The sequence below is a fragment of the Toxorhynchites rutilus genome, chromosome 2, assembly GCF_029784135.1.
Source record: "Toxorhynchites rutilus septentrionalis strain SRP chromosome 2, ASM2978413v1, whole genome shotgun sequence".
Lineage (NCBI taxonomy): Eukaryota > Metazoa > Arthropoda > Insecta > Diptera > Culicidae > Toxorhynchites > Toxorhynchites rutilus.
Window position 1 is genome coordinate 49,053,982 of NC_073745.1, and position 18,544 is coordinate 49,072,525.

An 18,544-nucleotide genomic window follows, 5' to 3' on the forward strand; every position below is an offset into this window, starting at 1 on the left:
AATTGTTTTATTTGCAAGTGAATCAAGAATCTTGAGCGAGAATTATGTCTGAAAAAAAATTTATATATTCAGTCATCTGTAATCTGTATCTAGAGAATCTTGGTTTAAAAAAGTCGAAAAAATCTGTAGAATTCTGTAGATATGGTAATCTTGACTGGAAACGACATTGGTTTGTAGGAGGCAAACTGAAGGGTGTCTCACATCAAATTGCATCACGGAAAAAACGCTGTAGAAAATTACCCATTGGGTATTTTCTTTTGAAAATTTGGGTAGAAGTAGATTAGAGTGTATTGTTTACACTGTATTTTTATCGTTGGCAGTTTTTCGAAAATTGGACACCCGAAAAGCAACGTCGCGAATTGATTTTGCGCAAGCACGTCGTATGATTAAAGGTTATTGCGAAACTCTGAGCATCGAACGGAAGGAGAAATGCGGTCAGAATGGATGTTCTATTAGTGAACAGGATCACAAGTATGTCGTGAAAGCGTTTAAGCGGAATCCCATAGCTTCGGACAGAGATGTGGCCAAAAAGTTGATTCTGTCCTTCGCTGTCCTTCTGGCTTTCGTTCAGAGTACAGAAGTACAGAAGGCTCCGAACCGTGACGAAGGAACGGGTAGGATTTCTCGTCGCTTGGTATTTCACGTACTATAGGTAACTAAGTCAGTTATTACCTATCCTCAGCGTTTTTTTGCATACCCGGCCTGTTTTACTGTGGATTTATTACCTGTAATGTTGCTTCGAATGATCGTATATAAATTCATACCTGTTCGATCAACTGCATGTATTCCTCGACTGACCATTGAATGTATAACAAATGTTTGCTGCCACGATCACGCTCACGTATTTCCTGCTCGCCGTTCCAGCGACTCAGGGGTTTTCGACAGCCTCCGGATTCTTCGTAGACAATGGGATGGGCCAAATGGTACGTGATCCGAGCCGTTCCTTAGGAAATCAGCTGGAAATCGAACGCGAGATACTGGATCTGTTTGGGTTACACGAACGAGTTGCGTCGGACAAGCATAATTCCGGATCGTTGAAGAAATCCGCATCGCAGTTCTTGCTAAACGTTTACAATAAATTTACCGATCAAAATGAAAACGACGATGCCCAAACCGATGATCGTAAAAGGAATCGACAGAAACGCAGTGATAATTACTTCAATCGACACTTGTTTACGGTTGCGGATGAACGAGCAATTGAAGAGAGCGACGTCGTTATGTCGTTTTTGAACATGGGAGTAACCGAGTTATCCAATAATAATCATAGAAGACATAATCAGCGGTTGTGGTTCGATATCAATGAGAATGGAAAGGATTGTGACTCGCTGTTGTATGCCAGCTTGCGAATCTACAAAAATTCTTCAATCGACGATTGGTATGCTATTGTCAGCGGGCGATTTATCACCGTAATAGTAACGGTCGTCGGGGCGTGGGATTCGGAACAGGAGGAATATTATCAGGAACTAATGATAGAGCAAACGATTCTCTACAATTACGAAGGTTGGTTGGAAATTAACGTCACGAATGCGATGGCCAGATGGATGGCTAACGCCATCGGTAATAATGGAGTTTACATAGACGCGATTCATACCGAAAGACCAGCGAAGAATGTTCAGCCTCAAGATCTAGGACTTGTACTGACTAACAAATTTGGTCGATTCCAGCCGTTCGTGGTAAGCTACTGCCAGAACCATAATATGGTTAAACCTTCTGGTCACGAACGTTCCAAAAGAAGTGTGAAGAAGAAACAACACTCGAGAGCCGCAAAGAAGACCATGAGATTGAAGAACCCCTTTTCGGATCGTTGGTCGCAGAAGGAGAAAAGTTGTCAAATTCACACGCTTTATGTTAGTTTCCGGGATCTCAATTGGCAGGAGTGGATCATTGCGCCGAACGGGTTCGAGGCGTACTTTTGTCACGGAGAATGTATTTTCCCGCTAAACTCACATCTGAACGCTACGAACCATGCGCTCATCCAAACGCTCGTGCATTTGATACAACCATCCAGCGTTCCGAAACCGTGCTGTGCCCCGACGAAGCTGCTTCCGATTTCGGTGCTCTACCATGTTGACGATACGAATGCGATCTTGAAGAAGTACAAGGACATGGTGGTGAAGAGCTGTGGGTGTTTATAGAGAGGCTACTGTTTCAATAAAGATGCTTATTGACTACTACATAGGCTGACCAAATAGTACATGATTGAAAACGAGCCAAAAAAATATTCTAATTGAATCGACGAACTTCGTCCCGTCCAAACATTTTTGTTTATATGAATAAATTTGAACATTCACGTTTCTAACTAAGCGATCGTTCGTGGGTTTAATCTCGGAGCTGAACTTTGTAGTCTCTATAATAAAAAATGAAAAGAAATGTGTTATTCCGCTTGAGAATGCATTACTATTTTCGATTCATAGCAACGTAACTCGAATTTAAATTCCGCGAATTTCAATTGAACTCAAAACATCACTGTAGAACATCTGGGAATTATTTTTTCAGAACTTTTAATTCGTTTACGTTTTACTTCTAAATTTTCCAATATACAGGGTGGGCCATTTAAAGTGGAAGGATTTGTTTTTGCAATAGCAAAGTAAAGAAGTGGAATTTTAATTTTTTTTTAAAATTCATTTATTTTGGTCCAAGGAGATTTGTTCTAACTACTTTTTGATTATGATATCTCGTAAATGACCGCCTGTGATCTTGACCGCAAAATGTGCCCTTTTTTCGGCATTTTCCATCACTTTGCCCAATGTTTCGGCCGATATGGCAGCAATTTCTTGTCGGATATTGTCTTTCAGCGCAGCCAGGGTCCTTGGTTTACCTGTGTATACCTTGGATTTTAAATATCCCCATAAAAAAAAGTCAGGAGGCGTCAAATCAGGTGATCTCGGTGGCCAGTCATAATCGCCGTTTTTCGATATTAATCTTCCGGGGAACATTTCGCGCAATAATTTGGTCGTGGCAGCCGCTGTATGGCATGTAGCGCCGTCCTGTTGGAACCAGTAATTGTCCAATTCATTTTCACGAACAAATGGCAATAAAAAGATGCCTAACTCTTGCGAACGATGGCGACCTGATGTCGATGGAGTCTCTGCAACACTGGCTCGAACGGCATCAATATTCTCGTCGAAACGTCTTGGTCGTTGTCTGGACAGATGACTGGCATTACCAACACTACCAGACGATATAAATTTGGCATATAATCGACGTATAGTGTTGTCTCCAGGCGATGTTTTAACTTTATTTTTATTTTTCCTCGCACGTTTAGTTAACACAATTGAGAAGTTATTTTGAATGTACAGCTGAACAATTTCAGCGCGTTGTTTAGGTGTGTATTGTTCCATGGTTAAAATTGTACTGAAATGACGCTTCCAACGCGGTATGACATTTGTTAATCTGACATCTCTTTCAAAAGTTATGGGGTTGCCAGATGCTTCCACTTTAAATGGCCCACCCTGTACATACGAATACGGAATGGTCCCAGTTTCAAATTAGCTTTAGTAAAAAACTCCCTGTTCATATAGATGAAAACATTTCGTTTGGTGAGTGAAAAATTATTGAAGGAAATAAAACCTTAGCATCTACAAGCAGAGACAAACACAACAAAATGGAACAACTTAAATCAGGCAACCGTTCTCGAGTTTTGAACTTTTTTGGTGATTCATTTTCACTTATATAGATATAGAAGTGCATTATTTTACCTGAAAAACCATTGCCATTACATTGCACCTCTGTTCTCGAGTTTTGTACTAACCACAACATTTGGCGATTTATTTTTATGTATATGGATTATATTTTTTGAAGAATTTTGTTGAGTAAATGATACCAAGAATAAAATCAAGCAATTAAACATTTTAGACGTACTAGTTTTATTTGTATGACGAAGATTCCTTTGATGACCAAACGACTTTGCAAAGAAGATGAAGATTTTTGGAAACCTTATCATAAAATCTGTCACATTCCAGGTCCATAGAAAAAGTGTTTACAAAAATTAATTTATGAAAAAGAATTTTCAATCATTTTTCCACATAAATTTGAGGATTTAGTGGAGGGGGACTATTTGTGAAAAAAGTTGAAGATCGCATGCCACACGTGCAAATAGCTTGCCAAATGAAAAAATGATCGAACCTTAGATTTAACTCAACTCATCAAATTCTGCACAGTCCAATTGCAGACCAATTCTTCTTGAACTCTGACATATTTTTAGACACTGTACCTTCCTTCTTGAATTTGGCCTTGACAATTACCCACCGATGCCGATGCCAAATCTGGCCAGAATAGAGGAGGAACCTCGCGCTTTCTATGAAGTGGAAGCAATATCATCTTCAAGCATTTTTCCGCATAAATTTGAGGATTTCTAGTCCCATTTGTGAAAAAAGATGACGATCGCATGCCACACGTGCAAATGGCTTGCCAAACGAGCTCTTTTTGGTCGAATTTTTCCATCGCAACAGTCGTATCCGCAAATGGTACATTCTCTCCAATCGATTTGGTATAAAATTGAGGTCCCGGCAGCGTTCTGGAATCTTCTTCGACGTATGTTTCATCATCCATGAGAATGCATTGGTTGGGATTGTTCAAAATGCGCTTATATAGCTTTCGAGCTCGTGTTTTAGCGCGATCTTGCTGCTACGATGTTTGTTTGAACATTTTTTGATTTTTATATGTCTTTAGACCATGTCTCTGTTAAAGCCGCTGAATCATCCCAACACTGGTTTTGAACTTTTTGAAAATCACGAATAGATGCAGACCTGTTCTTCTGAACAACTTTGATTTTTTTTGCTATTTTGTGGTATGTAACACCCTCTTCGGTGCACTAATTATGCAGAATTTTCTTTTTAGTTTCCAAATCGATCCGTGACATTTCGAAAACAACTTTATGACCGCGACTAAATGACTTGTGTTTTGATTTTTGACATGTAAATAAAGCGTGTTCTAATTACACGACAAAAAAAGTTCACTCGTTTGTGTGTAATAACGTGTTAAGTGTTTAAGACTTCTTTTCGATACACTCCTTATTCTGCTGTGTTTTTCTTAAAATAAAATTAAAAATAATTTTTCAGTGTACTCCAACGCAGTATCGAAAAAAAATCCTGTTTTTAGAAAATTAGTCTCCTGTATTCACTTGCATTAACTAGTGTTCTAAAAATAGTTTCCCCCCTCAGTGATCAAAAATACAACATCCTCTTTATGTTTAGAATTCTAATAAATTGATGAAAAATCAACCGCAACTGCAGCAACATTCTTCCTCACAAACGCCAATAAATGTTCGAAAGGGATACGATACGGGTTTCCAAATCGATCGCTTAGTACAACAATACATTTATCTTGTGAAATGTAATGCAATCCGTCAAAAATACTGAACCTCTCGATAGAAGGCCAGAGAGGAAAGAATCGTGTGTTGTTACGCTCACGCAATTTTGTATAATATTCACCGATGAAATCACAAAAACTTTTAATTGTTCTACAAAATTTTATGTTCATTCGAATAAATTTGTTGAAAATAATTACGTTGAAAGAAATATTTTTTCATTCTACTCTACATTTTATACCCAGAATACGGTACAAATTGTTAAAAAGACGGGCCAATGAAAATAGGTCGAAAAAACGGTACTGTCCCGTTAAAAACGGTACGTTTGGTCAGCCTACTACTACATGGGATTATTCATAAGATACGATACGATTTGAGAATTTTATAAAATAGTATTATAAAACGATAGTATTGAAAATAAAAATTATGTCATGTCACCATGTCAAAAAAAAAGATGCGTTATACCGTGTTTAAAACACTGAACTTTTTTATTTTTTAAACACGGTATAGCACATCAATTTTGTTAGATTGATTCGTCGTATTTATGATCTGTAATGGAAGTAAGGGCAATTTCGGACAACTACATAAGTTCAGCACAGATTCTCAAATATCATTCGTTTATTACCTAGTATCGATTATAATAAAATGATGTTTGTCATAGAATACACATCGTTATAATTATAATTATGTTCAAGGTACGATACGCCCTCAAAAGCTACGAACAAAACAGAATCACCGTCCGTAACTCCAATGCCCCAAACACAAATTTTCGTTGTGTTTTACAGTTTTTTATTATACTTTTCACTCCAATTAGGCTTCTGTATTTATTATTGTTTCTTCAACGTTCCTTCCTGTAAATATCATCCGATAAAATCAACAATATTAACAGCTAAAATGACACAACCTCAATAATTCATTTAACGTATTTGTTTTTCATCTGTTTTAGGCACAACGCCTGTCGCGTGTGCTTTTAGTGTGTGCCGTCGTTACTTTTTTTTTGCGAGAACGATACTTTAATTAATCACCATTTTCTGTTTCGTTTTCGAAAAACGATTCGTGGAAAGGCTCAAGGCTTTGAACAAACGATCGCTTCCACCACATTCATTCGTTCGTTTGTTTGTTTGCATTACTGTGTAAGCACTAACCATCAATGCGTACCGGAAGCCATGGACCATGGGAAAGTCCACAAACTGATTTTTGTGGAATAAAGTTTGTGCGAAACTATTCATTTAATTTGATACTGTTGGGATGGAAATCGATCTGCTCTCGGGGAGGCATTGGTTAGTTTTTTTGTGTGTGGTCTCGTTACGGTTGGATATTTGTTTTTGTTCCTGATAGATTTACTTCAAATCGTTCGATAAGTGTAAACAAATGGTTCGATTATTGGAAGCTTCTAATGTACAGCGCATTAAAATTGAATTTGAATTGATATACTCGAAGAAGGTAAGTTTGTGGATTCGTAATGATAATTTGCTATTAAATGCTAAGACCAATTTTGACTATCAACGGAATTATTTGATGGATGGATGGAACGAGTAGTTATACAATGACTTCGATGAAACTTAATATGTTGTATTACTCTAGGATGCAATTATGGGGCTAGAATCAAAATTCACTTGTTATAAGTTCTGTTTGTTTTCATGTTGTTTGATCACAGAATAGAGTTACTTGTCAATTGTTTGTCATGTGCAAATCAATTCGGTATTTTTTAAAGTTTATATCTATTAATCAATCGCTCTACAATAGAAGTTGTACACTACAAACTTTCATTTTTCCTCGTATTTCCCTGCCCATGCCATACTCAGTCGTCTCGATAATACTGATAGAAAAAGAAAAAAAAAATACAGCAGCAGCAACATACTTTGAAATGTTTTAAGAGTAAATCGAATGATATTTCTTCACATGTGGCATCTCTGCTTAACACTTGCATTGAAAAAATGGACAAATTTTACCAATTTTTCATGCGTTTATCTTATCACATGGTGATGAGATCACTTGTGCATCGTCATGATAGTAACCCATGGGTTTTCAAACTAAATTTGACAGCGCTATCAGTTGATCTGTGGAAGTTATGCGAAAACAGTAAAATAACTGCGCTCCATGGTTTGTGCATACTGGGAGCTCCACCGTCAACATCGTCAAGTACTTTGAGTCCGCCGGATAATCCTAAACTTGCCTAAACTTCACAAATATGAAGAATTTTTTTAAATTTTTTTTTCAAATTTCTAGACTAGAATACTGCCTCAATACTTATGAGACGACCAAGTATCACATATCGATAGTTTTTGTATCGAGAGAATTTCATTTCTCTGGGGTCGAGCATAGTTTACCAATTTACTTCATACTATCTACCACAGCATTATTATTGACTGGTAAGTTGGATTAGTTTAGGTATGTAACGCTTTTTGGATGCAGCTATTGCTGTAGGACTTTAATTCACTTGGGTTTCTTGATAGTTATAAGACAAACGAATTTGTTTTTGTTGTGTACATGATAAGATTGTTCTCAGCTCTAAGGTTTCTTGATACTCGATTAACCTATCAGTCGAATTCGGTTTGGTTGTTTGTTGATGTATGTGGTTATGACTAGGCGCATCGAGGCTCTACTTTCTGGAAAGGTGTTGCATTAGGGGCTTGATGTAGGAAACACAGCAAAAACATGGAACGATATATAAACTTAAATAAGAAAATAACAATAAAGAAATTAACAATTTACTGAAAATTACTCGTAAACAATATTCAGAAAATGTGTTCGAACGAAATGGAAATGGGCACCCATTTTTTACGTCGGTTTGATGTCTTTTATTTCTGTACTTGGATGTTTAATTAAAAGTTTGAGGAAGCTGTACGTGTAGGTAGCAGCTTGAAAATTTCAGTCACGATTGGTAGCGGCAGTCTTCAGAATGCAACTCGGTGCTGATGCGCAACAAGATTTTTGTACCCAGTTGAGCTCCCACTCCTTGTGCACACATGCGCTCTGGCGAATGAGCACGCTCCGAAACACAGATGAAATGTTTGGTTGTCAGCACCGTTCTTACGCAGAGATTTGCGCCCAGTATTAAGTTGAGTTTTACGCTGAAATTTGCGTAAAAAAAAAATTCTATACTGCGCGCTTGAAACTGGATTGCTCTCTCTGTTGAGATATTTTTCTTCACACAAGCGTATACGGTTCAAATGGGGCGCTCTGTTGTTTTTATGCTTTGCTTTGAACGAACGAAGACAAAGCGAGCGCTAGAATTTGATGTGTATATGTGTGTGTGTATAGAGAAGAAATGTTTAGTATCTGGGTTCTGCGTCGGGTACATTTTGCGCTTTCGTGCTTATGAATTTTGTGCTCTTCGCACCAAGATAGAATACGAGTTTTCTTTGAGCGCGCGCTGATGAAAATTAAACTCAAGCGCAGCGCTGCGTTTGTTTTCTGAAGACTGGTCAGCGGTTTATGCATGGCTGGCAGCAAACATACTAAGAATTAATTGTAATCTATATTGCTATTTTGCTACCGTGTTGAACGAACATGCAAAATGTTTCACCTCACAATGTATTCTCAGAATATGCATCAAACAAATATAGTGCAGAGCTTACACTGTGCAGAAGAAAAGCAAAAGCAAAGAGATACAAAATAGGACGTAACGTGCAGAGAGATACAAAATAGGATGTAACGCATCGGTTTTCATACCGTCAGATGAGGAGTATCTAGAAGAAGAGATGTATACCGAGGGCGCTACGTGCATTGGCAATAAGGACGCAACTCTCGTGTATCGTTCTCGCGAGAACAAGAAAGAATCACGAATCAATCATTTCCAGCTGACGAACGATACATAAAGAATTTCTAACGTCATCATTCGGTCATCATCAGCTGGGAGCGGCGAATAGGGAATCAACTTTAACGAGAAAGGTTTTGTTTCCACTGGATCGGTGTTGCTAGTAACCTTTTTTGTGGTCTATGGAGGAGGCGATCTGGCATAATGGTAATGGCTAACGTTGAAGCTCACGAGTTCAATTCTCACTCCCGACATTCTTCCTTCGGAATGGAAGAAAAGCCGTGGTCCGAGTGACGAGCCAATCAAAAGTGTGTTGATATCGTGGGATACCGTTGTCGGTGGTTCTATTGCTTGACACGCGAAAGTGAATTTTGTTTGCGATATCCAAACGTGAATACAATTGATTTTGGCTAGTGATTTTCAGCAAGCACCACACTTTAAATGACCCTAATGGAATCATTCGTTGTATTCGTTCGTGGTTATTTCCATTTCCAGCACCAACGAGATACAATGGATTCCGCTCTGAACAGCATTGGTGTGGGGAGATGAGCCAAAAAGTAAGTATAGTAGGAAAAGGCAAGGGATAGAAGCGTTAAAAATTAAACTATAATCTGACTACCTTTCCCTGAGTATCTAGCCAGCTGTTCGTTCACCTAGTGTTATACTAGGTGACAACTATGGGTCGGGTTCAGTTGTGGTAACAGAGTATGAATATCATTCGCCTCGCGTTGTCCGCATGGTTCATGCTTCATGATGCATACGCGGCGAATGAGAGGCAAAGAAGAATATAAACTTTTGGCACCGAAAGCGATCATTACGCTTTGGTTCGTATGCTTATGTACCATGGAGTGCCAATCGAAGCAGAGTTTTCTCGATCTCGCTTGTGTCATGTAACAACAAACGAATATCACTGGGGAAATGACTTCAGCTAGATTCTATTTGAACAAACAAAACGAGTCATACGTAAAAAATGGGTACGATTCCGTGACCCGTTTGACTGAATTATCTCGTGGAAAGGCACCGGTGATTCTGATTTAGAACTGACACATGAAGGTTCTCACAGGCAACAACACAATTCGTGATTTTAGAAAAGCTGATTCGCTGTCCAAATGAACAAGCTCACATCGGGAAGCATTTAATCTACCGGGATGAAAGTTCATCCAGAGATCTGATAAAGCTACTGATCACTTATGATTAATAAAAAAAATCATAAAGACATTGGAAAACGAATATTGTTCAGAGAGGAGGGTTGATTGTAATTATCCTGATGTACCTAATTTCATTCATTAATGGTTGGGATGCACCTTCAACTAATTTTCAGCTAATAATATGATTACCGTCAATAGATATCATTCAGCTTTTGGGTTAGCTAAAATATAGTTAAAATATCAAGTGTAAGTATGGAAAGCGAAGAAAATAGATGGCTAACAAATGTAGTGTATGTATGGTTTTGCTCGCACGTCACATGGATGAAAAGTGGATTTATTTTGAGAATCCTATGTGCAAAAACATGGGTAGACCTGGGCGCTCCATCTAAACTGCTCGTAAAAAGATGTTGCAGTCGACATAATTATTATGAGCGTTCGCCTAGTAAAAAACGAATATATACCTTTCAGATACGAAAACACCCTATGGTTGGTTTGGTGTGGTTTATTCAAACCCACTAAAGTTTGGTATAAAGATCTATAATGGACGTTATCAATTTGAATCATCAGATGTTCAAAACATGACCAGAATACCAAAAGAAGTAATATTTTTTGATAATTTTTTTCGAGAGAATGTTCCATCACATAGGCCAAATTCTGAGTTAGGAAATTCTATCTCATGCACATTCATTCATCAGATTGTCATCTGAATTAGAGTGTTTTTGGCGAAAATCCTCACCTACATGGGATAGAATAACGAAAATGTCCGATTTAGTGATCCCAGTTCGGTATTCGGTATTCGTGAAACATGCTCGAAAATAGGCAAATGAGGAGTACTTTAACACAATACCTTCCCAGAAGTGGAGCGAGTTCGTACTGCTTCATTCCACATCAGACGTCGTTTCAATAATGCATATATTTGACGAAAAAATCTACCTACCAATGAACAATTTGTTTCGAAACCGATTTTTCTGAATATCTCTGCCTATATGTTACCTATAATATTCCTTTTTGTTATTGAGAAGGTGTTACTTATCAGTAGATTTATTGATTATGCACTAAACTAAGAAATATCTAAAGTGGAAACTGATTGGAAAAGTGTTTGATTATCACTAATATTTATATTGTTGAACTAATTGAATGATTGAACGGGCGGATAATGTTTATGCAATACTTAAATGATAGCTCTGTCTGTGATCGACAATTGATACGATATCGGATGAACCTATAGTCGTTTCAAAGTGCGTTATTTTAAAAGATGGTGCAAAAATTTGGAAGATGAAAATTAGTGCGACGGATTCCGTCTGTCGAAACTAATGATTAAGAAGTTCACTGCACTTCACTTTTTTTTTCATCTCGGAAATTCAATTCGTATATTCTATGTCATAAGATAAAAGCTTGTTTACCGAAAGCGCCACTTCCCCTATTTGTTGTGTTTGACACCGACTATCTAACATTAGTTTTCTAGGTTGAATAGCTTCCTGACGCCCGACGCTAGCGTTCTGTTGGCCACGTGTTGATATGAAGCGATCGTAGTGGTCGCCTGTATCGTGACCTCGGTCGGGGCCAGGAGCAATCCTCACGTCCGCACGTACTTATACACCACCAGAAACACCAGGAAGCTAACCATCACTAGAACACAAGCGGTAACCACCTTGGCAAACGTGTTCAAACCGGACTCGTTTGGGTTGAGTGGCCGGGTTGAGCTTTGCTCCGTGGAAGTGCGTCGTTTCGCAGCCAAGCCACGAGCCAGTGCCGGAAAGGCGAGCGATTGGGTGAAGGTCAGCTTGTGGAGCGACTCGCTGAGTGAGTATGGCCCCACTGAGCCACGGGCAGCCGCACGAAGGAGCGCGTACTCGAGGTCCAGGGCGTCGAACAGTGAGAGACGGGCGGACATCATAGATGAGCGCCGTTGGTCCAGCTCGAGGTGATCCTTGTCCCGTTCGGGACGCAACCAGGGGTCGGATGATCTAAAATGAAAAATAGGCAGCAAATTTAAACGTTTGTCACAGATATCACAAAAGAGATTTACCGCTGCGGGTGCTGTCCAAGGGTTGCGACTGCTACCGAGGTTAATGATGAGGTTGTGCTAGAACTCGCCGTGCAGATATGGTTCCCTGCAATGCCGTTGAATTCCGTATTGTCTTCTAGTGATGTCTGGAACGAAATGACACGCAAAAATAAGAGACTTGGATTGATAGAAATACAGCCAATGATCTTACTTGGTCAGGTGATGTAGGTTGTCGCAATGCCAGTATCCGTGCATGGTCCGGGTGCAGCAGTGTCGTCGATGGCCGCCGGTTGCGTTCCACCGAAAGCGTCGGTGAGTTCGCCGTTGGCGTTGTACTCGGTGAAATTGCATTGGAAACTACCAGGGGGTGGCAAGGCATGGCGACCGGCGACGGAGACGCCTGAACCGAGTCGATTCCAGAGTCGCCGGCCTGCAGCTGATCGACGAACAGTGAATTCCGTCGTAGGTCACTGCTGCTGCTACTGCTAGACTGATGGAAGGTACCCGCGGGGTGCTGCAGAGAGGTCTGCTGGTACCCACTCGGATGGGGATCGTCAGCTGCCAGCGGGAAGACGAAACTCTGACCGTCCGCCTCGCCTCGTGGTGAGTCCTGGCTGGGCCAAACCTGCAGCAGGGGCAGCGAACATGCTGGCAGATTCCTAGGCGGACTGTGGATGCTATTTGTTTGCTGCTGGAAGGCCTTTCGTCCTAGTTTTGTAGGACTTTCGCAGCCGCCGGAATCCTCCGACGAAGTGGGGGGTTTGGTCGATGTGCGCCAGAACCTTTTCAAACGCAGCTCGCGTCGTTTCTCTTGTTGCTGGAAAAAGATGTGAAGAATAGGAAAACTAAGTATAGGGTGTTTTTCGGAGGCATAGAACTTTAAATTCGAATAAAACGCAGATAAATGGTGGTAATTGACATGAATTTGGATTCAATCAATCGAAAGATAATTCTTTGCGATTTTCATAGGAATATGATATATTCCTATGATTTGATTTTTGGCATATACTTCCTATGTTCCTCCGATTGTGGAACATCCATATACAGAGGTACCTCAAAGATTCCTGACTTCAGGTACAATCTAGGCATAACGTAAATAAGTTAACTATTTTTGTATCCATAACATCCGGTTAGGGGGTCTTCGTAGCCACATTGGTTGCGCGTTCGCTTACCCTCATTGACCATCTTTGTGTTGTTACAGAATAACTACGTCCACGCAACAATCATCAGCGATGGAGATCGATCCACGGTCGAAATAAGATCGATTCATCCATACAACCGCTCTGCTCTGCAAGACACATCGGGCTGCTGTTCTATTTATAACTCAACAATGATCATATCAACTGTCTCCGCTGTCCAGTGGTCTAACTGGATAATGGAAGATCAAATGGAATACTCTTACGCCTCAATGGCTACTGTGTAAATGTACCATATGCAATGATATAGAAGGAATATTCTTACGCCGGAAAATGACAACTATGTAATATTCTATTTATAGATATGATAAACATGTGACATGTACACGATTAAAATATGGCTCTGTTACAGCTAAATGCTGATGAGCCTAAAATAAACAAATGGGTTAAATAAAGCATCCGGTTGAATCAACGAGGTGTATTTGTGTTATTGGGATTTTAATTCTACTTGAAAACCGTTTGTGTTTTAATTGTGAAACACGAATGATATTTTAAAAGTATGTATTGAGATAAAAAAATATATTTTAGTATCGCTACGTTTTGTATTAACCCACGTGTATTCACATGTTTTTCAACGTAACTCCTAAAACTATATTTTTACCATAATGATGTATTTGGAAAAGTTGTTTGAAATAATAAGCACGTTCATAAAATTTCATGAACATGACGGTATAATACGGCAAACATATTAAAAGAGCATATTTACTATAAAAAAGACAATGAATTAGAATATTTTTTTCAAATATCTCGAGAATGGCTGCATTTAGAAGGAGATTGATAATGACCTTTTTTGTTTTAAATCACATCAGGATTCATAATTTGTGGCTTACAATAATTGTAAACATACAAAAAATCGAAGATTCGAGAATTCCTAAAAATCCGATGTTCCACAAAGTTTATCAAAAATAGTTTTACCATCTTGGACTCATTTTTTACAATTTTCTACATGACTTCTATTTTATATGAAAAAAAAAAATAAAAAAGTATTAAAAAATACATATTCTGGATATTGCAAATTAATTTTTTTTCAATTTTTTTTCTTAGTGTATATTTCTTTCACGTTTAAACATTAATACTCTTTTTAAGATACTATTTGAGATATAAATTATCAGATATTTTTCTTACACACACAGGAAAACTGACGCAGCTCTTCGGATCGCGACACAATTTGCGAAATGTTGAAGAGATGTAGGAATTGGTGGATGAATCGGTGGATTTGACACTGGCTTCCAGGGTGGTATCCACATTTATTTCTGTAAAAATTACTGAAAATGTCTGTATATCTGTATCTTTAACAAAAAATTTGAATCGAAAAATTAAGTGAAAAAATTAAAATAAAAGTTTATTTTCATTTTGAATTTATTTTTATTATTTTTGGGTTGTTAAAGTCGTATCAATACAGCAAAAAAAAATCCTTAAAAAGATTTTCTCATAATCCTCTGATGATGTTTATACACGGTTTTGTTGAATTTTACCTTCAAATTCTCCGTCAATTTCATCCTTGATGCTCCTCCTTGAGCCGATACATAGTTCTTCGCTTTCAAAATAGGGTCTATTATTGTGGGTGCCAACCAATTTTCGGACTTTGTTTGGTGGTATTGTAAAGCTCGACGCACGTTGATGAATGTTGACAAAAAGTGTCTTACAAACGACCTCAGCAATGAATACAAACACTCCTCATCACGCCTTTTGATAACCAACATATCTGAGTCGCTCAACTTTTGCTCCATAAGATTCGTCTTAAGTAACCTACATTCATTATCCAAGCCTTGTCATTTACCATCTTCAACGAATTGGGGAAATTGGCGCATCAAATTATTGAGGTTTAAAAGCTTGACAAAATTTCCAAATCGCTTTGAAATCAGTTTCACGAGTTCATTATAGAAGTCACGATAAATCGATTTGAAGATCAGCTTCCTAGCTGCATCCAGTCCCTATTCAGCTTCTTCTGCATCGATACCAACGTAAACATCCTCAGACTTCTTTGGAAAGTCTTCACATCCAGTTCAGCATCAGTGAATCGTTGCACGTAGCTCTACAAACATAAGTTACCCAACAAGATTAACAATAACATTCTTGTCTCATTATAAAATTCGAAAGATTGATTAGCAAAAACACGCGAAACCGTACCAAACCGTATGTTTTCGGAATGCAATGGTAAATCATGGAGTAAGAGTCAGGATTTCGTGCTTTAAAAATAAAAAAAAATCAAGTTATTAGTTTTCATTCAAAATATAATTATTTGAAACTGCCTTCGGGTGTGCTAATTTGATAGAGTGTCGCCAAGTTAAATTTAAAAAAATGTCGATTACATATCTCCGATAACGTTGTAGATTCTTATCACAGCTCTCATTTCCAAACAGGAAAACTTTGGCAGGAATCCCAGTACATAGCAGTATGTTTTATTCTGATTAAGTAAAAGGTACAAAAATCAGGTTTATTTCAGTAAAACCAGGCAAAATTGAATGTTTGTCAGGATATCAGGGAACGTGTCAAAAAGTCTGGGAAATCATAAAAATTCAAAAAGGTTGTCATCTTTGGCTACCGTGGTTTGATTTTATGCGTTGTTAACACATTCGTCGCCCCGCCACCCAGATATGGGTGACACTTTCCTCGTTCAAAATGAATAGAATTTTTAAAACGATTTTGATAGAATAGGCACGTAAGTGTAACTACAGGATACGTAGAAAAATAATAAAATCATAACCATATCATTATGATGTTTATGCTATACGTTTTATCAGTTTATAGTGCGAATGGTTTGTATTGTAGCTTTTTGCGAAACCCATATAATATTACTTTGGCATGTGTTATTGTTGTCAGTTCATCTTCAAATTAAATATCATCTTCAAATGTCTACAAACTAAGTTTGATCTTCATTTGAAAGTTTATCCGCAAGACTCCGCAAGAAAAGCCGAAAAGTCGCTTTGGGCGACGAACGTGTTAATGGTAGTGATAGAATTGATACAGAATCGCCTGTGGCTGCAGTGTATTATTTTCGCAAGAACTTTAATTAACAATGAATCAACCATCGGTTACTATCATAAATCTATGAATACTATGTGCCACTAAAACATTCCACTAAAGAGTTATTTATAAAAGTCCGATGCATATCTGAAATAATCGAGAGCGAATTGATTTCTATAATTCTTTTACAGACAAAGCTTGTGTGAACTTACGAGTGTTTTTGGGCTGGTTACTTTTTCCGATCGTCAATTGGCTTCCGATCGTGAATTTGAGCATTGTTTCCGGATTGAAATTGACGTTGAAGTGACGTTAAATATGAAAACTGAATGTAAAAATTGGTTCAACTACGGTTGGTATCGCCTCCGCTGTCACACAACAATCGAATTACGGATTTTATTTTATTTGTGGACTATTTCTTTGGCACTGATGATTTTGGAAGAGGTGGAGATGTGATCATGCTCAAACATTTCTCATTTCTTGATAAACTTTTTCGATGTATATTTCTATGAGCTTCACCGATGGTGTCAGTATCGCAATACACCCATACCTCGCTATACGGCCGCTCTTTATACGGAATTTCGCTATAACGGCCCTCTTCAATTAAGTTAGGTTTTCGATTTACGGCTTAAAATGATTCGTTATAACCACAGAAAAAACTTTAGACATAGGACTACGTCTTTGATTTCTATATAGGGGGTCACTCTACGAAAAATGTAACGATTTATTAAGAGTTTTTAAACGAATATTACTCAAAATTGTTATTGCGACATATGTTGTGTTATATATCATTAGACAGGAAATTTATCCAGAATTTTTTTTGCTTGAAACAGTGAATATAGTAAAAAAGTTAACAATTTGACGATTTAATTGGGTATGTTTTCTTTCGATTGCACTATCCACTCGCTTTCTCCTCGACGCAACGAGCAATCTTTTTGCCTAGATTCGGGCGTTAGCTCATAATGTGAGTTGATGCGTAAAATGAATTATTCTTCATTTACCGATAATAGGCATTAATTCTATATTATATTGTATGTTGTCCAATCAATTTGTACTCAATTCATGTTTCTATCGTGTAGGTCTCACTACTAACAATTTGTGTAATTATGGTCCAGGATGTCATAACATCGAGTATGTTGTTTGGTTATGTAAAAATGCAATAAATGAATTTAAATGGCTGCTGATTTAGCAGATCGAAAGGGTATACCCAGATTATAATAGCTTGAGTAGTCGTGATCTTGCAGGGCTATAAAGTTATTACAAACAACGTTCCGGACAACTTGGTAAAGAAGGAGATAATGCTATTTTTATATATAATATATTTTTGTAGTCATAGATTGATTTGACTGAGGCTTATATTTATATGGGTTTTAACTATTTAGACTAGTGTTTAAAAATGATACATGATGACTCTTTGTCTTCTTCTGCATGGTTGAATAAACAGAAGAAAAGGGTAGTAATGGCTTTAATGATATTTTTGTGTACATTTTTGAACAGAATGCGGTACCGAATTTTACCACGTTATGTCATCTAACCCGTTTGAAGGATACAAGTACCTACAGGAAACGGTTTTTCCAGGGCATCCATTTGATGTATCAAAAAAGAAAAAAAAAGATTTTGTACAATGAAAAACTCAATTTAAATGCAATTACTACACACACACACAGTCCTATGTCAAGATCCCGTCCGTGCCCCTAGGCTCAGACCCATCAACTATTTTTCGATGTCGATATACAGCCATTTCATCTCAAACCGATGTAGTAGTTCTCAGATTTTCGTGAAAAGAGGTAATTTTGTTCCTTGTCGGAAAATAGTGGTCCCGTATTTCTTATTTTTCATAGAGGTGCCTATTTACATTTTAGGGTGTTCCGAAAAATCAACTTTTTCCCGTTTTTCCAAAAATTACTCTTTTCAAAAATTCATATCTTTTACACTTCTGAACTAATTCAGATGATCGATGTATCGATATAGTGGTGGTTTGGTATGGAATTGCAGTATACATACACATATTTTATGTAACATGAAGTTGTTTCATTTTTGTTTATGGATTATTGTTGATTTTCGGAGTCTGTTATTATATACTGTACAAATGTGTGTACTTGTTATGTATGTAGTTTCGATTCTGAATGAAATAAAAAGATAAAATGACAATTGAATAAG

At 37.8% G+C, this 18,544-nt stretch overlaps 2 protein-coding genes across 2 annotated transcripts in view; one reads left to right on the forward strand and one right to left on the reverse strand.

Moving 5' to 3' along the window:
- The first annotated feature begins 815 nt into the window (after positions 1 to 815).
- LOC129765730 (protein 60A-like) lies at positions 816 to 2,135 on the forward strand. The gene has a single exon (XM_055766149.1). The coding sequence runs from the start codon at positions 816 to 818 to the stop codon at positions 2,133 to 2,135; it is 1,320 nt and encodes a 439-aa protein (XP_055622124.1).
- A 3,867-nt stretch (positions 2,136 to 6,002) lies between these two features.
- The window catches only part of LOC129768124 (uncharacterized), a 217,498-nt gene continuing 204,956 nt past the window's right edge, over positions 6,003 to 18,544 (reverse strand). Inside the window, exons 3-5 of the mRNA XM_055769559.1 lie at positions 12,436 to 13,041; positions 12,246 to 12,370; positions 6,003 to 12,183 (exon numbers count right to left, since the gene is read on the reverse strand). Coding sequence (XP_055625534.1) covers positions 11,793 to 12,183; positions 12,246 to 12,370; positions 12,436 to 13,041 — 1,122 coding nt within the window. The 3' untranslated portion in view covers positions 6,003 to 11,792. The remainder of the gene's footprint in view (positions 12,184 to 12,245; positions 12,371 to 12,435; positions 13,042 to 18,544) is intronic.

Bases quoted from the DNA above. Each gene is read 5' to 3' on its own strand.
- LOC129765730 (XM_055766149.1), top strand. From the start codon at position 816: ATGTTTGCTGCCACGATCACGCTCACGTATTTCCTGCTCGCCGTTCCA.